The following is a 23,395-nucleotide window of genomic DNA, read 5'->3' on the forward strand; positions in this document are numbered from 1 at the left end:
CAACTCTTCTGGCTGGCTTTGAAGGGCCTCTACTAACTCCCTTGAACTCTCTAATAATCTCCCCTTACTCCTGAATAGGAATTGCCTAATTTAGCTCAAAATCTATGTCTACTATCCCTAGTTCAATAGGGTGCCTCCTCCTATAAGACCCTCTCCTTCTCTCTGCCTTCCCTTCAGATCTTGCCCACACTCAACATTCCAGTCAACTTCAATCACCCCATGAAGCCGCATAAATTTCTTTCTGATCTGCTCTGAACTGCTATTGGAACTTAAGCATTATGACACAAAATCTGATATGGCCTCATTGTTGTTGTTAGTCATTCTGGCACATCCAACTCTTTGTGACCCCATGGACCATACTGTTCAAGGGTTTTTCTTGGCAAAGATACTGGAATGGTTTGCAATTTCCTTCTCCAGTGGATTAAGGCAAACAGAGGTTAAGTGACTTGCCTAGGGTCACACAGCTAGGAAACGTCTGAAGACGGATCTGAAATCAGACCTTTCTGACTCCAGGCCCAGCACTCTATCCACTTAGCCACTCTATCCGCTGCCTTATGGCCTCAGTATTTAAAATCGAAATAGAGCAGGAATAATGACAAAAATGAAAATTTTACACTTAAATAAACTTTCAAGTTTACACAGAACTTTTTTGACAGAAACCTCTGGTCATAGTCAACTTTTAATCCCAACAACCCCTCATCTTATAGACCTCAACTTACAGACAGGTCAAGTGGTTTACTTGTTCAAGATCACAGTGATTAAGCAGCCAATCTGAGAATAGAACCCAAATATTCATTCTTTGACCACTGTTCTTTCCACTATTTCTCCATGATGCTAAACAGCAGCGAACATTTTATCCTCAGTGCTAAAGATGCAATAGGTGCTCAATATTTATTGACAAACATATTAATGTCAGAACCATCAGCCTTGTAAGGAAGAAAGAGAAGAGAATTTGCTAAAATAACCAAATAAACAACTACAAAGCTATCAATTAACTAATCCTTAGTATTTACAGAATGTTTGATTTTGACGCTGGCACCCAGAAGATATCTTAAAGTAGTTCAGATCTCCAAGGACTTCTAATTTTGTTGAGAAAATAAGATGCATATCTATAAGCACACATATAAAATGACTAAACTAAAAATAATGTGTAAAAATGTTACGTACAGTGAGCAGCACAGAAGGCAGGATTCAGAGGAGGCTGAAATTATAGTAGGTTGGGGTTTCACAGATATAAGATGATAAAAGAACATTCTAGGTTAGAAAAAGCCAAGACAGGAAACTACAAAGAGGTGTTGGACAGATGCCATATATATCTATTTTTAATAATGGTATTTTATTACCATCAGATATCATGTTAGATTACATTTATATGTCAAGGGACTGAATCAGGATTGTTAAAGCTCAAAAAGAACAAAAAACTAACAAATAATGCTGAGAAAAATAAGAAGATCTATGTTGGGAACAACAAAAAGATCAAATAAAAACAAGGCTGCTCAAAGCATATGAGACTACAAAACAAATAACAGTACATTCCCTACAAGGGAGAGCTACAGTCAGATTAGGGAGGACTGCGCAGAAAGCTGTATACAAGGAAATGAAATGTAAGTAAATGAAGGGAGAATAAGATGTCCTCAGTAAGGTCAAGTTACAAGATGTACTGAAAAAAGGCAAAGTAGACAGAATATGCGTTTGTTTTAAATAAACAAAGATTATGGATTAAGAATTAAGCAAACCTGATGGAAGTTTTGGTGAATCCAAGGGTTTATGGGCAGTGTCAACCTAGGTCATGATATATTGGTGTCATCAACTTGTCTGTATTCCAGAATCTCAGAGATAATTTATAAGCAGCATGGCACAGTGGGCAGAATGCTAGACTTAAGAGTCAAGCAGACCAGAGTTTCATATTCAACCTCAGCTCCTTATTTGTAAAATGAGGATGCCATGCAATGCTCAAATAAGTTGATGTATGTTAAATATTTTACAAATCTTAAAAGCACTATATAAATATCAATTATTATTAATAATCATAATAAGCCTAAGATCCCCTGAACAAAACAAATTAGTACCACATTACCTTATTGAGTTCCTCTATTCTTCTTATCAAGTATGGGTTACTTGAAGAATTTTCAAAGTAGACATAATCTGAAAATGTTTACAAAAGAAAATGTCAAATACAAAAATCCCATGCCCTCAGTTAAACCTCCCTCCTCTTCCTCCCTCAGCTACCTTAGGATTTTCCTCAAACCAAATGAATTACAGATTTTGCTTAATTTAGCTATTCCAAACCCAAGATCAGAATTCAGGACCTCATGAAATTTCAAGCCTCCCCAAGTTATGCATGACCTCCTCCCACCCCCAACTTCTGAGTCTAATAGTTACTATCTTTCCTAGAATCCTATCCCAATAAGTGAATTGTAGCAGTCTTGGTTTAAACCAGTAATTCCTTTCCTGGAACTAATACTTCAGGAAAGAGAACAAGGTATGACAATGTTGGGAAGTCAGGTGGGAGGCCAATAGGAACACAGCTGTAATATGTTGAGGAGGCTTCCTATGGAACTCCTGGTCCCAAGGAAAAGACAAAGTAATTGGAAGCAAATGGTTCTAAAGTATGTGAGAGCCAAGCCTGTGCTAGATAGGAGGACAGCATAGAAATAAGCAGAGAAGCCATATCACAGGGGCAAGAAGAACAGCTGGAGGTGAACAATGTGATAAATATAATGATCGCATATGGTTGTATTATCTTTTGTTGGGGCTTCTTTTGCTCTAAAATCCATACACAAGAGAGGACCAAAACTGGGAAAGAAATCAATGACGAAACTAGGACCAGAAACAGCATGGTACTGCCTATCTGAATGGAACAATCTTAACTTATTCCCATTATCCCTTCCATATGAGAGGGAGGGCAAATTTACTACTGGGCATACCTCTATGATAATTTCATGTTATGATAATCTCCATCTGGACTTGTCAATAACAACCACCCTGCTACCATTCCAAAGGAGGAGAAAACCAAGCTCAACAGATATCACCTCCTCTTTGCCCACAACCTCACCACCACACGAGTGATTTCCCCCACTGCCTTGACCACAATGTCCCAGAGACAATGCTGCTAAGATTACTGGCATTCTAATTAATCTTGACCCTTCACCCTTTCTTCCATCAACTGCTATTCCTATGGCTAGCAAACTCCCACGACTAGTGTCTGCATATCAGTATTACTAAATAGACAGGCAACTAAGTCAATTACTCCCATTCTGTCATCTCCCTTTTTTCCCCACTCATGCCAATCTTCCTCAAAGCTACCTCTCTGACATCTTATTCTAACCCTGCTGAAATTTTCTATTGTAACCTCTATTCAAGAATTAACAACCTTTTTTTCATTTTGGAAATCTCTTCTTCTATTACTAAATCTTCCTATTCGCAGTCACAGAGATCTAGTTTACTCCAAAAAATACATATTAGCTATATCTTCTCTCATCTCACACCACCCCCCTCCTGCTGCCTCCTTTCCACCCTCCTCCTCCCCACACACATAATGGTCTCAGAGAGGGAATCAAAATACTTGTTACTCACTGGCACTTCTAAAGTCTCCCTTTGCTGCATACTAGTAACACCCTCCCTTCCCAGTTTCTTAATCTATTCAACTCCCATGACCTACTCCTCCACTATAACTAAGCTATGAGAGAAATTATTATTTCTCTCTTGTATTAATAACTCATTATTGTATTGAGATCAAAGTTTTCCTCCTTTTTTATTTCCTCACCCAGAAAACAACCAGTGTGGGAAATCTTTCTAAAAGACTTACCCAGGCAGGATGGCTGAGATCTAATCAAAGACAGTAAAAGAAATTCTAAGTTTAGGCTAATGGGTGAATTCCTGCTCATTTTGCTCAGACAGGTCTGGGGAAATACGAATCCTCCTTTTTGTCAGACAGGTAATATGAAATTGATAAGTCTCTTTGACCAAGATTTAGGTGATCCAAGTCACACATTCCCAGGCCCCTCATTGCATTATAGCCCAGCCTCTCACTGTAATATTCATTTCCCCACTGATTGTTACCAGTCAGATTTGACTGCCACCCTCAGGAACACCTTGCTTTTCTAATGGCAAATATACTGTAAGCCCACTGCCATAAGGGCTAAGAGAGAAATGGCCAAATGATCATCCTTTCATTAAAATGTTGGTATTCTTAATGAAATGATTAATTACCCAGAAATTATGTCTCTGAAACCTTTTTAAACATCACAGCTACACAGTCATAACCTTGACCTTCACCCAAAAATGTTCAAATGCCGTAATCATAAATTCCAAAATTCCTTTACCTGATCATTATTGCTTATGAACTTCATCTTTCCCTTAACCAGGGGTGAGCAACCTGCAGTCTCGAGGCCACATATCTATGTCCTCAAATGTGGCCCTTCGACTGAATCCAAACTTCACAGAGCAAATCTCCTTAATAAAAGGATTTTTTCTATAAAACTTGGACTCAGTCAAAGGATGCACCCAAGGACCCAGAAGGCCACAGGTTCCCCACCCCTGCAACCCAACTATTCTCATCGGGACCTCCATTCCCTCCTCTCCACAGTTCTTTACTAGTCCACCAACACTGCAATGGCTACAATATCCTCCCTTTCCTACCAACCTCTTGTGAATCAACTCAACTAAATTTACTACATTCCACCCTCCATTAGTCTTATCCTCAATTACTCCTTCTCAAGCCCCAACTACCTCCTACTTCATACCTCCCGTTCATATGATGCTCAAACAAGCTGGAGTAATCCCAAAACTCACTGAGTCTAATACAAATTAATGTTATCTAATCTCATTTGGAGGGCAATTATGTGGCACTGAGGATAGAATGCTGGACCTAGAATCAGAAGAACCTAAATTAGAATCCTGCCTCAGATACTTACAGCTGTGTGACTCTGGGCAAGTCACTTAACCCTGTTTGCCTCAGTTTCCTCATCAGTAAAATGAGCCAGAAAAGGAAATGGCAAACTTCTCCAGTATCTTTGCCAAGAAAACCCCAAAATGAGATCATGAAGAGTCGGACATGACGAAAATGACTGGGAAAAAAAGTCTCATTTGGAGGAGGCAGCTAGATGGCTCAATGGATAGAGCTCTTGGGCCTAGGATTCAGTAAGACCTGGGTTCAAATGGCCTAAGACACTAGCTGTGTGATTCTAGGCAAATATCTTTGCCAAGAAAACCCCACGGACAATATGGCCCAAAGGGTCACAAAGGACTGCACAACAATATCATTTGTGCTCTCTCCTGCAGCTAAGAAAGTATTCTATTCCTCCCTAATTAATTTGCTATACCATTCTTAATAATAGCTATTCCAAACTTTCTCCTGCTTGCTCAAGTCTCAACAGGCACCTTTTAATCCCACTCTCCTGGTCAAGAACCTTACCTTATATATCATCTGAAAAACTGTGACCATTCATTCAGAGCTCTCCCTTTTCCCTTCTTCACCTCATATCATTAAGATGTCTTCATTACCTTCTCTAATTGCCACAGCAAAGTCTTCTGTACTTTCTAACACATCCCTCTCAACTTCTCCAGGAAAGTGTTTCTATTATCATCCCTACTTTCTTACATCTTTGACCTCTCCTGATCTTAGGAGTGGGGAACCTGCAGCCTCAAGGCCACATTGTGGCCTTTTCTAGGTCCTTGGGTGTGGCTTTTTGACTGAGGCCAAGTTTTACAAGTTTTACAGAACTACAGAACAAATCCTTTTACTACCCAATTTAAAACGGTCAAAGGATATGAATAGACAGTATTCAGAGGAAGAAATCCAAGCTATCAAGAATCATATGAAAAAATGTGTTAAATCACTAAAAATTAGAGAATTGCAAATAACAGCAATTCTGAGGTACTACCTCACAACCATGAGATGGGCTAGGATGACAAAAAAGGAAAATGACAAATGCTGGAGGGACTATAGTTAAATAGATACAATAATAAGCTATTGGTAAAGCTGTGAACTTGACCAACCATTCTGTAAAACAATATAGACTGTCCAGAAAGCTGTTAAATTGTGTACATCTTTTGACTTAGCAGTACTGCTACTATAACTGAATGAGATGAAAGAAAAAGAATCCATTTATAGTAGCTTTTTTGTGGTAGTGAAGAATTAGAAACTGAAGGGATGTCATATATTGGGGAATGGATATGAACATGATGGAATACTACCATGGTGTAAGAAATGATTGCAGAGGATTTCAGAGAACTTTTATAAACTGACGCAAAGTGAGCAGAATCAGAACAATTTATACAATAACAACAATACTGAAGAGATAATCAACTTCGAAAAATTTAGTAACTCTAATCAATATAATGACTGTTCACATGGAAATAGAGTGCAGAGTGAAACATTTTTTTTAAACATGAATAACATAAGAATTCGTATGACTACATATATTTGCGATGAATTTTGTTTTTCTTGCCTTCTCAGTGGGTAGGGGAGGGGAGAAAGGGAGAGAATTAGGAACTGAAAACTAAATAATGTTTTAAAAAATGAAAGTTAACAGAGAGCTGGGTGCAGAAGGACTTTGCCTCTAGGCAATCCCAAGAAGATGAGGTGAGAAAATGGGGGGGGCACGCCATGGAGGAGAAGAGTTGTGAGGAGATGGGGAGTGGGGAACAAAAAGAATTGCTTTTCTTTTCTGCAGGAAATAACTTGGGTTCAATAACCCAGAAACTACCAAGCTGTGTGTTTCTGGGCTTTTCATAATGAGATATTTTCTCTTCCCTTCTCCCAGTAGTGGTTAAGTTTCAGTAGCATAAGTGATACAGAAATAGAGGTCGCTAATAGTGTTAAAGCATTTCTCCATGATCTTGCCAGAGAAACCAAGGCCTCCATCTGAAACATCTGTACCATCTCTAAAATGGATACCCAGATCTATGACACAAGGGAAGAGCAGCATCAAAGAAGAGCATACAGTGTTCTGACACAGAGAAGAGCCCAGAGTAGACAATGTAAACTGGAGAGTGAGAATTTTCCAATGCTACGCTTAGAATGGAGGAATATTCTGGATGAGTCTCTTCTTGTTTTACCAAGTATTTATCCTTCTGCTATATAGGCAATAACAGCTTAAAGTATTAAAAGACATCCTCTATGCATAGAGATGTCTGATCCTGGCAAGTTTATCATCAACTCTATCTAGGCATATCCTCTGTTTCTAGTCAGTAAAATTGTTAATGCCATCCAGTTCTATGCTATTGCTAATCTGGCATTCAAGGTGTCTAGTGAGTCAGTCAATAAACATTTACTAAGCACCTAAAATATACTAAGCATTGTGCTAAGCACTGGGAATACAAAAAGAGGCCAAAAAAAAAAAAAGACAGTCAAGGAGCTCATAATCTGATGGTAGAAACAAGAAGCAAACAAAAACGTACAAACTATACACAGGATAAATAAGATGATTTAGAGAGGCAGGTACTAGAATTAAATGGGGTGGAGGAAAAGCTTCCTGTAGAGAAAGGGATTTTAGTTAGGACTTAAAGGAAGGCAGAAAAGCCAGCAGACATGAGAAGAAAGAGCATTCCTGGCATGGGGGACAGCCAAAGAAAGTGTCCGGAGCCAAGACACAGAATGTCTTGTTCCTGGAACATCAAGAAGGCCAGTGTCACTGGACTGAAGAATTACATGGCAGGGAGTAGGAAAAGTAAGAAGGAGCTAAGTTATGAAGGACATTTTCTATTTAATCCAGAAGGCAAAGGGGAGCCCAGTGCAGTATCCAGCGCGAGCGCGGCAGTGGAGAGAAAGACATAGCAGACCTGCACTCTGGGCAAATCACTTTGGAGGCTGAATGTAGGATGGATTAGTGTGGTGAGAGATTTGAGGCAGGCAGACAGACCAGGTGTCAAGTGATAAAGGTCTACCCCAGTGTGGTGGCAGTGCAAGAGGGTGGCAGAGAAAGTACTCAAGAGTTGCTACAAAGGAGAAACTGGGAATCTTGGCAACAAATTGCATTCGGGGGAGGCAGCTGTGAGAGATATGACTTCTAGGTTGTGAGCCTAAGAGGACAGTGCTGCCTTTCAAGGAACAGAGAAGGTACAAAGAGGAAAGGGTTTGAAGGAAAACTAAGGACAACCAGTTTGAAATATCTGAAAGGCACTTAAAAGATGCAAGACTGGAGGTCAGCTGAGAAGAACAGAATTGGAAGATTTGAGAATCCTCAGCATTAAAGATTGTAATTAAAACAATGGAACTGATGAGATCACCAAGTGAAATAGTATACAGGGGGAAGAGGACCCACACAAGAGCCTTATGGGACACTCACCATTAGTAGGCGTGACCTGGATGAAGATCCATTTATGAAATTTGAGAAGGAACGATCAGATAGGTAAGAGGAGAACCAGGAGAGAGTGGTGTCCTAAAACCTTAGAGAAGGAAGTATCAAGAAGAGTGTGTTCGGGGGCAGCTAGGTGGCGCAGTGGATAGAGCACCGGCCCTGGATTCAGAGGAGGACCCGAGTTCAAATGCGGCCTCAGACACATAACACTTACTAGCTGTGTGACCCTGGGGCAAGTCACTTAACCCCACTGCCCAGCTAAAAAAAGAAAAAGAAAAAGAAAAGAAAGAGTGTGTTCAACAGTGTCAAAGGCTACAGAGAGGTTAAGGGGGAAAAAGACTGAAAAAAGGCCAATGGATTTGGTAATCAAGAGATCATGGAAAACACTGGAGACCACAATTGTGGTGGTTAGGAAGCGAGTTACAGGAACAGATGATATATATACACTCATTATAGACAGTTTTCTCAAGGAATTTAACCACAACAGGCAGAAAAGATATAGAATAGCAGGAATGGAAGGATCAAGTGAGGGTTTTTGATGGACAGGGGAGAGGTAAGTATATTTGCAGGCTGTAGAGAAGGAACCAATAGGCAGGGAGAGACTGAAATTAAGTGATAAAGTGGAGATGATAGAGAGGGAAATCTACTGGTGCAGTCAGAATGGAACAGGATCACTTGAGGAGATGGAATAAGGCTACTTCTTCATGTGAGACGGGTGAAGGAAGAGATAGTGGCAGAAGGCATCTGAGTAATATGAGATAAGGGTGATGAGAGAAGGAACTCATGGTGAATGGTCTCAATTTTTCTGTCATATAAGGTGAGGTTTTCAGCTGAGATGGTGGGGAAAGGGAGAGCCATGAGAGGTCTGAGGAGGGATTAAAAGGTTTGGAAGAATCATTGTGCAGAATGAGATAGTAAATTGCTTAAGACAGAGATCAGAAGATTGTTTAGCAGCAGTGAGGGCACAGTTGAGGTTGTATAACATAAATCTGTATTGGATTCAATCAGAACGGTTGCATGATCTTCTCTATTTTCATTCAGCAGCATATGTATAGGAACAAAGGAGAGTAGGAGTGATCCAAGGCTAAGGCTTGGCAGTGTACGACTAGCAATATAATAAGGGAGCTAGGGACTAAAGAGAAGAAGACATTCTAAAGTTGAACTTTTTCCACCAAGGGGTCAAAATGAGAAAAAGAGGAGAGAGTAACAAGTGCAAAGTTGATGGCCTGGGAAAGAACTACTGCTCAAGGGATTGAGGTCATGGTGTGGAAGAAGGTAAGGGATGGCAGAAAGAGAGGTGAAAAGCCAATAGACTAGGGCCAGATAGGAGGATTTCAGTATTCTTGCACACGGAAGTGGTACATTTGTGGGTGATAGCAAGATCAAGGCTATGACCATCTTTGTGTGCATCTGAGATGGGGTGGAGAAACAGGTCATAGGAAGCAGACAAATAAACTGAATGGTTAGGATATTTGAGGGAGAATCATTAAGTATGTTTAAGGCCCTTACTATATAAGAGCAGGAGTTGGGAAAGGGGAAAAAAAAATTGTAAGGCATCTACCAAATTCACTGAAGAAGGAAGGGGAGTAACCCTGGAGGCCAGTAGGCAACAGTTACCAGGATTCTGATAGGGTGGTACAGATGAACTGCATGAATCTCAAAGGGAAATGAGGTTTCTAAGTGATGGAGGTAGTAATGGAAGGAGAGAACCTGGAAGTGGCAATGGAGTATTCCAACTCCCCTGCCTCAACCAGTGAGTTGAGTAGAATAAATGAAAGTACAGCCAGTACAGGAAAGGGTGGCCAGGAAGGCTGTGTCAACAGAGGACAGCCAGGTTCCAGTGATAACCAGAAGATGGAAGGAGTGGGAGAGGAAAAGATTTAGGATGAAGGATAGCTTTGCTGCCTATATAAGAGGCATTCCAGAGGGTAGAGCAGAAGGGGTGGGTAGTGTTTGATTAGAACTCTGGGGTGGGAGGATAAGGGAGATGGGAGTGTGTTATGGGGTTTGGATAATGACCAGGTTCAGAATCACATGTAGGATATGATTCAATCTGCTCTCCTGATTCAAAGAAAGTTTGTCAGTCTATTCCTGATCCATCTTATTGGCTAACTGTACATGTCCTATACATGTCCCTTCTCTTCTCAATCTATTATTGACTAACATAGGTTTAACAAAGGAATTGAAATGCATCAGCAATTATCCAATATTAAAAAGAATTGGCTTTACTACTTTGGATTTGGTTTACTCTGGGCCTTACTCACAGTAGTGCAATTTTCTTACATTATCAGTGGCTATATCTTCTCTAAACTCTGATCACATGTGGATTTTGTGACAGCAGGTCTCCAATTTCTCACCATCCTTTATTTTCTCCCCTTCCCCTAACTTCATCCTCTCTGCCTCTTCTTCCTCTCACAAAAGAGAGTCACTAAGAGCAGTGGTATCAAACTCAAATAGAAAGGATCTATGAGGGCTGCCTATTGGCTTAGAAAACCACAAGTTAACATTATCTATGATGTACTATATTTTTGTTTATTTCTTTAAATATTTCCCAATTACATTTTAATCTGGTTCCAACTAAGGAGCTGAGGACAAAGGTGACACCTCTAATTTAGATGAGATGACAGGATATAACCAATCAAGACCTGCCATTAAGCCTTTAAATTCCCCTTAAGTCTTTACCCTGAATTCCTTTTGTTCTCCTCTATCTTGCCACACAATAGCCCAGGCCTACACAACTGCAGCATGCCAAAGGATTTCTTCTCCATATAAAGGATGTTTTCCTCTACGTTTCTCAGGGCTTCTAAAATCCTTTGGCAGTACAGGTTGTACAGGCCTGCAATAGCCATTACTTAGTCTTCTTAATTATATATTTTGCTTGTATTTATTTATGCCCTTAAGAATAGATGTAGATTAAATATTCTTCTCATTTAAAGGAATGCTTCACTGACATAGAGCCTTGAGACCTCAATGAGTTCAACCCCCTAATTTTACAGTATGAGAAATTGAAGGCCAGAGTGATGAGAAATGGATTGCTTACCTATAACACAGATGCTAAGTTTCGAGACAGTGTTTGAACATATGTCCCTGATTGCAAGCCCTAGACTCTACTTCTTAAATCTTCCTATATTTCTTTATATTCTTCATATTCATCATTTCTAATGACAAAATAGTAATCCATTCATAAAACACAATTCTTTTTGCCATTCTCCTGTCATTGAGAGTGAGACCTTCTACCATTATGAAATACAGTAGTATTAATAATATTCTAGGCAGCTAGGTAGCACAATGGATTAGAATGCTAGGCCTGGCATCAGGAAGATTTATTTTCGTGAGTTCAAATCTGGCCTCAGTCACTTACTAGTAACTCTGTGACCCTGAACGACTAAAAATCTACTAAAAAATATTTTGATACACACTGTACCTAACACTTAAATTCTTGGGCTAGAAACACAATAGTCAAATCTTTGGCTCAAAGAGAATGAAAAACTGAATAACTTATCTAACACAAAATTCCAAATCACTTTTGAGGACAACTGGACCAATTCAGAGCTCCACCAATAATGAACTAATATGACCATCTTTTCAAGGCTCCTGCAACCTTGGCTTTTTTCTATTTTCAGCAATTTGATGCATGTGCAAGGATACTAGAGATTTTAACTCGAATTTCCTATTTGTTATGATGTTAAGTACCCTTTGTGATTATTCTTTTGAAAATAACGTTCTGACAGATTTTGGGTCACACTTATCAGGTTAAATATCGCTATACTTACGTGGATTTATACAAAATGAAGAAAGCAAAAACGAAAGAATATACCATACAAAATGAAGAAAACAGAAGCGAAAAGATATACAGGGGTAAAAATGGTTTGTCCTGAAGGACTATGAGAGTACTTAGAAGAAATGATGCAAGAGATATAAAACAAAATCAGAATTGAAATGAGGTGTGAAGGAAGACAGCAAAAGAACAAATGAAAACCTTATCTAATAAATAGACTCCTTGAAAAACTGAGCAGAACAGAATTGGATGATTCCATGAAAAAAGTATGAGAGATGATCTCTCAGAAGTGAAGCCTCCTCAAAGGGTCAACAGCTCTTGTTCATAGCTCTTGTATTGTGGCTTTCAAAACCCTCCCCCATTCAGACCCCGTTTTTAAGCACTCAGCAGAAAGAATAGCCCTACCCCCAACCTGAACTGCTTGCTGCCTTTTCTTGTCTCCAGGCAAACTTGTGTAGCTGCCTTTGTTCTCTGCTGCTAGGGCAGATTTCCATGAATAGATTGCGCCCCCTGAAGCCCAGCCAATGGGATAAGGGGAAGGGAGTTAGGGAGGAGGAGCTCGCATTAGGGTATAAATAAGCCTTGCTTTCTGTAACCAATCTGTATTCCCTGGCCTTCCATTAGCACCCTTTCTCATGAGAAAGCAATAAACTACTTTCTGCTTTCAAGGTATCTAAGTCTTTGTCTTAATTTTGAGTAGTGGTCTCTGTCCCACACACAAGAAATATTATAAAAAAGTCAAAAGACTGAAAATTTACATAAGAAAATATAAACTATATAAAATACAAAGTATCTAATACCAAAAAGTGACCTGGAGAACTGGTAGAGAGAGAATTTACAATCACTGGATTTCTTGATAACCTAGATGTCAAATTTTCAAAAATATAAATGAAGACTGCCCAGATCTATTAGAACTAGAGAACAAAATGAAAACAGAAAGACAACTAGGAATGTCATAGACAAAAACCAGATCTTCTAAGTCAAAGGAAAAAATACTGTAACCAGAAAGAAAAAGTTTAAGTACTCAAAAATAGTTAAGATCATAAGATTTATCAGCAGCTATTTTATAGGCAAAATATAAAGGCTTACATGCAAGCAGAATTTGGCCTTCACAACTGAATCATACCGTTCAACAGAGCAGGGAATGTTCAGGGATAGGTAAGTGCCACAGCCGGGCTTGCAATCAGGAAGCTTTGAGCTCTAATATGGCCTCAGAGACTAACTGTGTGACTTTGGGCACATTACTTAATCCTGTTTGCCTCAGTTTTCTCATCTGTAACATGAGCTATAGAAGGAAAGTAAACTACTCCAGTACATTTGCCAAGAAAATCCCAAATAGGGTCACAAAATTTGGACATGACTGAAAAGACACAACAATAAAATAGGAATTTTCAAGGATACTGGATAAAAAGATCAGATTCTGGTTGAAATTTTGAAATACAAACATAGTAGTCAAATGAAACCTAGGAAAATAAATAAATAAGAGCAATTAGAGGAGAAAAACAATGAATTAATAGGTGTTAAAAAGACAGATGACCATTTAGAATCTGTCTCCAAAAGTTATAGGAGTAGAAATACATAAGCACAAAAATTTTTATTTGTTTTACAAAAAATAAAGGGAAGAGGAAAAAGGCATTCACTAGGGAATAAATAAGGATGATTATTAGAGTAAACATACACACACATACGTTTACCTAATAATCATGAGGAAAAATATACTATTATGGATGTATCTTGCACATAAACCTTGCAAAAGCAGGCATCTAGCTTATGAACTATGCATACAACTATAACAACAGAGGGTTGAATGTACACGCGTACTTAAACACACACAGAAAGCTGGTATAGAGATACTCAAAAGGAAATAACAGAGTTAAGACGGAGGGCAGAGAGACTCAGCTACAATGAAAGGCCATAAAGGAGCCCATTGCTTCTATCTATCCAGCAAGTATCTAAAAAGGATACTAGATTGAATAATGACCAAGAAATCATTGTTACTATCATTACAAAAAGAAAAAAAGTGCCCTTGTCCAACTAACAAACAGAAGCTTTCTGGCATCCAGGAAGGGAAGCCTGTATGACACTATTTGCCGGTAGTCAGGAGCCTGGGAGGTCTCTGAAAGGAAAACCCTAACCTAAAGTTCCAGAAGCACTCTGAGTAAAGACTGTACAGAGGAAGGCTACAGTACTCACATGCAGTGGCAGAAACTTGCCAGTTCACTCCACACTGATACACCAAGGGAGGTGGAAGCCAACAGCAACAGTTCAAGAAGTGGAGATCAGAACCACATTAGGTATGCCAACTCTATCCAAAAATGTAAGAAGTTGGAGCTTGGATATTGCACAAAGTCCTAAACTAGGAAATGAATCTGGAGATTTGAATAAACAAAAGAAGACAGCAAACAAATCGAAAAATCACTATGGGCCAAGAAACACTCAAAAGATAAAACCAGAGGAAGTGGAAGAGGAAGCAACAGGATCTAGAAAATCCTACTCTGGGACCCACAAAAGCCAGGAGAAGGTCCAGGGAGAACGATGTCTTCTCCCCAAACTCTGGACACAAAAACAAACAAAAAAGAACCACCTCAGAGAAAGCAACCGCATTAACACCAGAAGGAAAAGCAAAAAAGAAAGAATATACAAGACATCTCAGGAACAAAAACATCAAATTTAAAACAATTAGCAACACCAACGACAAAATCAGGAATTTCTGAAGTCAAAGAAAAAATACTACAAATAGCCAAAAGACATAATTCAAGTACTAAGGAAACACCATCAGAATGACACGAAACTTGACAGCAAAAAATATAGAGAAAAGGATTCAAAACAGAATCCATCACATCATTTCTCAACTTCCCTGTTTTGGAATTTCCCTATTACTGTCAAGGGCACACAATTTTGATGTAACTTCAACTCCTATCAGTTCTCCCATATATCCAATCTGTTGCCAAAACTTGTCATTCTTACCTTCACATCTGATAGATGCTTTCTCACCATTCACATAGCCACAACATCATCTCATGCCTGGACTACTCCAATAGTCTTTTAGCTGGAGATCCTACCTTAAATCCCTCCCAAAACCAGTTCATCCACCAAAGATCTGTGTTATTATCCAGTTCAGCGAACACCAAAAGCCTCCTATGTGTTCTACAATTTAAAGTTCCTCCTAACTTTATAACTATTTTTCACACAAGACACTTCTTTTCCCAAATTTACTCATTTTCACTGGCTTTCTCATGCCTAGATTGCTCTCCTTCCTCATCTCTGCCTCCTGAATTCCTTCAAGTCTCAACTAAAATCCTACCTTCTACAGGCAGCCTTTTCCTAATATCCCTTAATTCCAGAGCCTTTCTTATGGTAATTCTTTCCAATTTATCCTGTGTATAGATTCTTTGTATGTTGTTGTTTGCATGTTATTTCCCCCTGCAAACAGTGAGCTCTCTGAAAGCAGGTATTGTCCCTTTAACCTGACTTTATACTCAACACTGAGAACAGTGCTTGGCACACAGTAGGTACTTAACACATGTTTACTGACTAACATAACTTGGCCTCTTCCTACCTTTCCAGTCTTCTCACCCTTTTCTCCTACAACAACAGTCCAACTAGAAACTCCTCAAAAACAACACTCAAACTCCCACCTGTGTGCAATTACATTGGCTGTCTCCATACCTAGAATGCTCTCCCTTAACAACTCCACCTCTGAGTTTCTCTGTCTTCCCTCAAGACTTAGTTCAAATCTCCCTGTCCACTCAGCTGCTAATGCTCCCACCTTTCAGATTTACTTTCTATCTTATCTATCTAACACAAATGTAGTTATTTTTATGTAGTCACCCTTCTTATGTATAATTAATTGTATATGCTCCTTGAGAGGACAGGGATTCTTTTTTGCCTTTCTTTTTATCCCTAACACTTAGCACAGTGTCCAGCATATAGAAAGTACTTAATAAATTTTTTCTGCCTGAATGACAGCCAAAAGTAACAGGACTATAGAATTATAGATTTAAAGTCATACTTTGGTGGTCTGTCGTCTAGTTTAACCACTTAATAGATAAGGAAAATAAGGCCTAGAGAAGTTAGCTTGCCCAGCAGCCACACAACTGTGAAGTAGCTAACATCTTCCAGATGCCAAAGTCCATCAAATCTATAATGATAAATGCTCTTATCCCAAAAAACTATGTTTAATCCTACTGAGCAAGGAAAATACGACTCTTTTCTTTTTTCTTTCTTTTGGTGAGGCAAGTGGGGTTAAGTGACTTGCCCAGAGTCACACAGCTAGTGAGTGTTAGTGTCTGAGGCTGGATTTGAGCTCAGGTTCTCCCGACTTCAGGGCTGGTGCTCTATCCACTGCACCACCTAGCTGCGCTGAAAATATAATTCTAGTGGAATAAAATAATCCTGATGAAAAGAGCTGAAGAAAAACTATGAAATGTAAACAAAAGAATGAGAAAACTAGAATGATAAATGCATTCCAGAAATCAAAAAGAGATAAATGATGATAATGTGCTTACATTCTAAAGGAGAAAAAGAGATAACTATCCTTCACAATAATAATGTGTAAAAAAGGTCAATGAGGAAACAAAAAAGACAAAGAGGGCCAGGGAAATTTTTTAAATATTAATGCTATTAAGGAACAACTTTTTGTAGTGGCAAAGAACTGGAAACTGAGGGGATGTCCATCAATTGGGCGGCAATAGCTAAACAAATTATAGCACATGATTGTGATGGAACATTATTGTGCTATAAGAAATGACAAGCAGGATAGTTTCAGATATGAACTAAGGCCAAGCGAAGTGAGTATACCAGAGGAATACTGTATACAGTAAGAGCAATACTGTAATGATAATCAACTGTGAAAGACTTAAGTACTCTGATCAATATACATAAAGAGTAGATTTTTTGAAAACAACCTTGAAGAATTAGCAGAGTAATCAGCTAAAGATAAGAAGAAAAGTAGAGTATTGATAATAAACTTAATCCACTATCTTCCCTGGAAGAGAAAAATTAACAGCTTAAGAGAATACACAATAAACAATCATAGCTGTGAACATGAATAGGATGAAGTCATCTATAAAATGGAAGAGAACAGCAATATGAATGAGAAAGAAGCAAATTAACAAAGATGACAAAAATGGTAATATTAAATGATGGAAAGCTTACAGAGGAATGAGAACAATAATTCATTTTAGGTCCCCAAGAAGGTAAATGACAAAAAGAAAGATTCCATAAAGCACGAAAACATTTATAGCAGTATTTTTTGTGGTAGCAAAGAACTGTAAATAAAGTACATGTCTATCAAATGGGAATGACTAAGCAAACTGTGGTATATTAATACGATAAAATATTGTTATAAGAAACAATAAAAATAACGCACATGAAGACGACTAGGAACTTACACAAACTGATCCGCAACTGAAGCAAACAAGAGGGGAAACAATATAACCAATGACTACAACAATAACAAGACTATATATATATATATATATATAGAGAGAGAGAGAGAGAGAGAGAGAGAGAGAGAGAGAGATATATATGTATATATTCTATACACACACACACACACACACAGAGCTGCAAGCTAGCCTTGATGAGGCAGTGGAATATCTTGAAGAAAAGACAGAAGGCAGTGATGGAATCCTAATAAAGCAGCCTCCAGCCCCAATATTCTAACTTCCGTATGGGCCCCACTGAACAGCAGGCATGTCCTGATTTAACCACATAATCTGGCTTTAACCACATCACAGGCCCCCAGACTCAATACTGCCACTGCATCTAATTAGCCACTGCCCCCAATCCAATCTATATATTTGAACAGGTGTGTTCTTGTACTCAACCACAATGACATCATCCATTTAGCCCCAGAAGGAACACAATACCTAACTATCCATCTTGACCAGATAGGACCACAACAGTTAGCCAATCGGAAGGTAGCACAACCAGGATATTTGGCCACTGAACCATAGAAAGGAATCCTCCCTATTACCTAATCCTTAACAAATCACTGCTGCCTTTTTAATATTCATAATTTCTGTAACGTAATTGTACCTTTACTCTAAAAAAATCCATCTTGCTTTTTCTTAAGTTGCTGGTTCCTCTTGGAACCTAGCCCACACCTGAAGGGCGTCAATCCTCAATACATGCCTATATGTGGATTAGAGGTGGTCTGACTCTGCATTCTTTCAGATGGTACTGCCACAACACACCATGAAACCACAACAGCAGTATGTGCCAAACAAGTCAAATCATACTTTTAACTACCATCTCCCCTCCAATCCTGGTGAAGAAAATCCAGCACTCTGAATCAAAAAGTCTTGAATGGCAATGCTTCCAAACTAATTGCTGCAGCCGTTATCCTAGGAATGGATGCAACTTGACAATTGTTTCTGCAGTTGCTACAGTCTTATCTACTGAAGATCCATCTAGAAAGTTCTTGTCACCAAAGCTCTTAGCTTAAAAATCACAAATTCATATGATTTTACAAGTGGAAATGACATTAAAGAAGAGCCGTTATCATTTGCTTTGCCACTGCACCAAAAGGACCATGGAACCTTTCCATTTGACTTGCAGCTAAAATATTCCATGTGTCATCTCTTGGATTAGAATGGGAGCTCCTAGAGAAATGGTACTGTTTTACTTTTCTACTGATTTCCTTAAAACCTGAAGCAGTACTTTACACATAGTAGGCATCTAACAAATGCCTTATTCATTCAATCAAAGGAACAATTATAGCCAAGACCACCTACCCAGCAAAACTGAGTATAATCCTTCAGGGGGAGAAAAATGGCTATTCAGTGAAATAGAGGACTTTCAAGCATTCTTGATGAAAAGACCAGAGCTGAATAGAAAATCTGACTTTCAAATACAAGACTCAAGAGAAGCATGAATAGGTAAACAGGAAAGAGAAATCATAAGGGATTTATTAAAGTTGAACTGTTTACATTCCTAGATGGAAAGATGATATTTACAACCCATGAGACCTTTGTCAGTATTAGGGTAACTGGAAGGGAAAAAATACATAGATAGGTAGATAGATAGATAGATAGATAGATAGATAGATAGATAGAGGACACAGAGTGAGTTGAAGATAAAGAGGTGATATCTAAAAAATAAAATTAAGTGATAAGAGAAGATTATATGGGGAGAAGGAGAAAGGGAGAAGAATGGGGTAAATTATTTCACATAAAACAGACAAGAAAAAGATTTTACAGTGGAGGAGAAATGGGGAAAGGTGAGAGGAAATGAGTGAATGTTATTCTCTTTGGATTTGGCTTAAGGAGGTAATAACATACACACTCAGTTGGGTATGGAAATCTATCTTACCCTACAGAAAATTAGGGGAAAATAGATAAGAGGAGGGATGATAGAAGGGAGGGCAGATTGGAGGGGATAATCAAAAGGAAAAACTTCTGAGGAGGGACAGGGTTAAAAGAAAAATTAGAATAAATGAGGGTGGGATGAAGGGAAATATAGTTAGTTTTTCACAACATGACTATTATGGAAATGTTCTGCATGGCTACACATGTATAACCTGTATTGAGTTGCTTCCCATCTCAGTGAAGATAGGGAGGGAGGGTGAGAATTTGGAACCCAAAGCTTTAAAAACAAATGTTAAAAACTGTTTTCACATGCAACTGGGAAATAAGATATACAGGCAATAGGGTATAGAAATCTATCCTGCCCTACAGGAAAATAGAAGGGGAAAGGAATAAAAGAGGGAGGGGGGGCACATGATAAATGGGAGGACAGATTAGAGGAAAAGGTATTCAGAATGCATGCTATCTTGGGGTGGGGAGAAAATTTGAAATTCAAAATCTTGTGAAAATTAATGTTGAAAACTAAAATTAATAAAGGAAAAAGAAAAAGAACTAGGAACAATGATCTATGCCATGATCAACCACAATTCCAGAGAACTCATGATGAAAAATGTTACCCACCTCCAGAGAGAAAGGTGACAGACTCAAAGTATAGACAGAGGCAAATTTTTTTCCTGACATGGTCAACAGGAATTTATTTTGTTTGATTATACGTTTGCAACAGGGGTTTTATTTTTCTTGCTTTCTCAAAGGAGAGCAAGGAAAGGAGGAAAAGAATGCATACATGAAAATAAAGTTGCCCAAAAAAAAAAAAGAAGAAGAAATGTGAAGATATCTCCCCCTCAGCTTTTTTGACAAGATGGGGAAATACATGTGCAACAGTACATATAACATCAGATTTGTTTTTCATATAAGTTGCTTAGTTTTGCAATTATTACAATAATGTCTGGTTTTCTGGAGGAGGGGAAAGTTGCAATGAGAAATGTCAATGATGAAAAAAAGATAAACAGAAATTTATTTTTTAAAACAGAAAAATGCAAAAAAGCAAAAACATCCAATATTAACCATAACCCAATGCAAATTATTAAATAAATCCTAAAGAATTTTTGAGTTAACAGTGCATCAGTATTCCTGATGTCCCATAGCACCAAATACAGCTTTCATTTTTGTCAATCTGATCTGTGTGAAATAGAACCTTGGAATGCTTTAATTTGCTGTTGTTCAGTTGTTTCACTCATGTCTTAACACTTTGTGACCCATTTGAGGTTTTCTTGGCAAAGATACTGGAGTGATTTGCCATTTCCTTCTCCAGCACATTTCACAGATGAGGAAACTGAGGCAAACAGGGTTAAGTGACTTGCCCAATATCACAAAGCTAATAAAGTATCTGAGGCCAGATTTGAATTCAGGAGCACCAGCTAACTGAGAAGCGGCCTGGTACTGAAGGGATAAATAACCAACAAGGTTTTGGTTCAGGTTCCACATCTGATAAATACTGAAGGACTCTAGATAAGTCACTTAACCCCTTAGGACTCAAGGTACCTATAAGTTCCAGGGAACATTCTACCTTGAATTAATAGAGGGAATTTCCTTAACCAAGAGGTTTCCTACATAAATGAAAGCACAGGTCCAGTCCCATTTTTTTCAGGCTTGCTTGGATTTCTTCTATTGAAAACTACCCATACAAATCTACTGACCATTTATCTATTCAGAGTATACTGCTGGTGGTGCAGTAGATAGAGTGCTGAGCCTGATGTCAGGAAGACTTCTCTTCATGAGTTCAAATCCAGCCTCTGACACCTAGTAAACTGTGAGACCCTGGGCAAGTCATTTAATCCTGTTTGCTTCCATTCCTCTTCTATAAAATGAGCTGAGAAGGAAATGGGAAACTACTTCAGTATATCTACCAAGAAAACCCCCAAATGGGGTCAGTTAGAGTCAGACATGAATGAAACGACAGAACAAGAAACAACTGTTACATATTTGAATCACTTCTTTGAAACATCTGACATCAGATCTTAATCAGAAAAACACCACACAAGATTTTTCTCAGTTAAATGTTTCCTTTTTAATTTCAGCTATATTAATTTGAGCTTTTCAATTTTAAGTAATCAAAACTATACATTTTATCCTGTGACCTTTTCTATCCCTTACGTCATAAAGTATTTGCCAATATGTAGTAATGAAGGGTTTCTTGTTGCTTGCTCCTCTAATTTATGGTGCAATTTTTTTTTATCTATCATATATTCATCTAGAGGTCACAGACTATATGAGTTAATTTAAATACAGTTTGTCAGAAAGTCTGACATTTTCCAAACACTTTTGCCAAATACTGAGACCTTTTTCAGTAACTGCTGCCTTTGGACTTACCTAATACCTTGTTAATAGGTTCCATTTATTTCTACTTTGGTGATTACTTCTTTGTATAATAGTTTCAGATTTGGCTCTCCCTCTGCCATCTCTTAACATAATTTGCTTTTTATCCACATTATGTACTTCAATTGCTCAAACCCTCAGTTCTCTCGCAGGCACTAGCTACTCTCTCCTCTTTTTCCCAGCACTTAGCACAGTGTCTGGTACATTTATGGCACTTAATGTATATTGACTCACTGACTTCTGTAAAGCATGTATTCACACAGTTCCTATGACTATCTTGTCAAGTAGACCAACAAGTATTTTATACTTTCTGTGGTTATTTTCTTTTTCATCCTTCCTCTCAAGCCTTCCATGTCACCCCTCCTCCTTCTCCCTCTCTGTTGAAGACCTGACCTACTTGTTCCCTGACAAAATGAGGCCATTCACCTTGTGCTTCCCCCTTTTTCTTCATTGCTCACATCTTCTCCCACTATCTCTTTTACTCATCTCACATCTCCTTAGGCCAAGGGAAACCTCTCCATACGCACCACTTACTCCATTCCAGCATGTCTTTTCTAACAGATTGCCCTTTCTAACAACCCCACTTTCATGAGTGTTCAATCTCTACCTGTCTCTCTATCTTCTGGCTACTCCCCTGCTACTACCTTCAAGCATGACTGTGTCACCCCCCCTGTAAAAAATCTTCACCTGACCTAACCATAGTTGTCATTGTTATTGTTCATTAAGTTATATTTGACTCTTTGTGACCCCATGGATCACAGAACACCAGCCTCTTCTATCTTACACTCTCTCAAAGTCTATGTTCATCTTCATCGTTTCCATGACACTACCTATATCATCCTCTGCCATCCCCTTTTTCTCTTGCCTTCAATCTTTCCCAACATCAAGATCTTTTCCCAACTTCAAGTCTTTCCCAATGAGTCCCATCTTATCATCATATGGCCAAAGTACTTAAACTTCAGCTTCAGGATTTGTAGCCTGAATTAATTTCTTAAATATTGACTAATTTGATCTCCTTGCTGTCCAAGGGACTCTCCAAAGTCTTCTCCAGTACCACAATTCAAAAAGCAACAATTCTGTGGCACTCAGCTTCTCTTATAGTCCAACTCTCACAGCCATATATTACTAATGGAAAAACCATAGCTTTGACTATACAGATCTTTGTTAGCAAGGTGATGTCTCTGCTTTTTAATATGCTGTCTAGAATTGCCAGTTTTCCTTCCAAGGGGCAAGCATCTTTTAATTTCATGGCTACAGTCACTGTCTGCAGTGATCTATATAAAATTTGACACTGCTTCCATTTCTTCTCCCTCTGTTTACCAGAAAGTGTTGCCAAGATCTTAGTTTTTTTGATGTTAAGTTTCAAGTCAGCTTTTACACTCTTCCGTTTCACCCTCATCAAGAGGCTCCTCTGCCATCAGAGTGGTATTCTCTGCATATCTGAGATTGTTATTTCTCCCAGAAACTTTAATCCTGGCTTTTGATTCATCCAGCCTGACATTTTGCATGATATCCTCTGTATATAAGTTAAATAAATAAGGTAACAATATATATAGCTTTGTCATACTCCTTGTCCAATCTTAAACCAATTCCACGTTGTTATAACCACTGTTTCTTGGCTTGTCAAG

At 38.5% G+C, this 23,395-nt stretch overlaps 1 protein-coding gene across 8 annotated transcripts in view; it reads right to left on the reverse strand.

Annotated features, from left to right (window-relative positions):
- Positions 1-23,395, reverse strand: part of MTA1 (metastasis associated 1) — a 212,526-nt gene that overhangs the window by 135,762 nt on the left and 53,369 nt on the right. For all 8 annotated transcript variants that reach the window (XM_020974878.2, XM_020974877.2, XM_020974875.2 and 5 more), the window contains one exon: positions 2,078-2,145. In XM_020974878.2, the coding sequence (XP_020830537.1) occupies positions 2,078-2,145 (68 nt within the window). The remainder of the gene's footprint in view (positions 1-2,077; positions 2,146-23,395) is intronic.

Source organism: Phascolarctos cinereus, unplaced genomic scaffold, assembly GCF_003287225.1.
Source record: "Phascolarctos cinereus isolate Bilbo 61053 unplaced genomic scaffold, phaCin_HiC Scaffold_3;HRSCAF=262, whole genome shotgun sequence".
Classification (NCBI taxonomy): Eukaryota; Metazoa; Chordata; class Mammalia; order Diprotodontia; family Phascolarctidae; genus Phascolarctos; species Phascolarctos cinereus.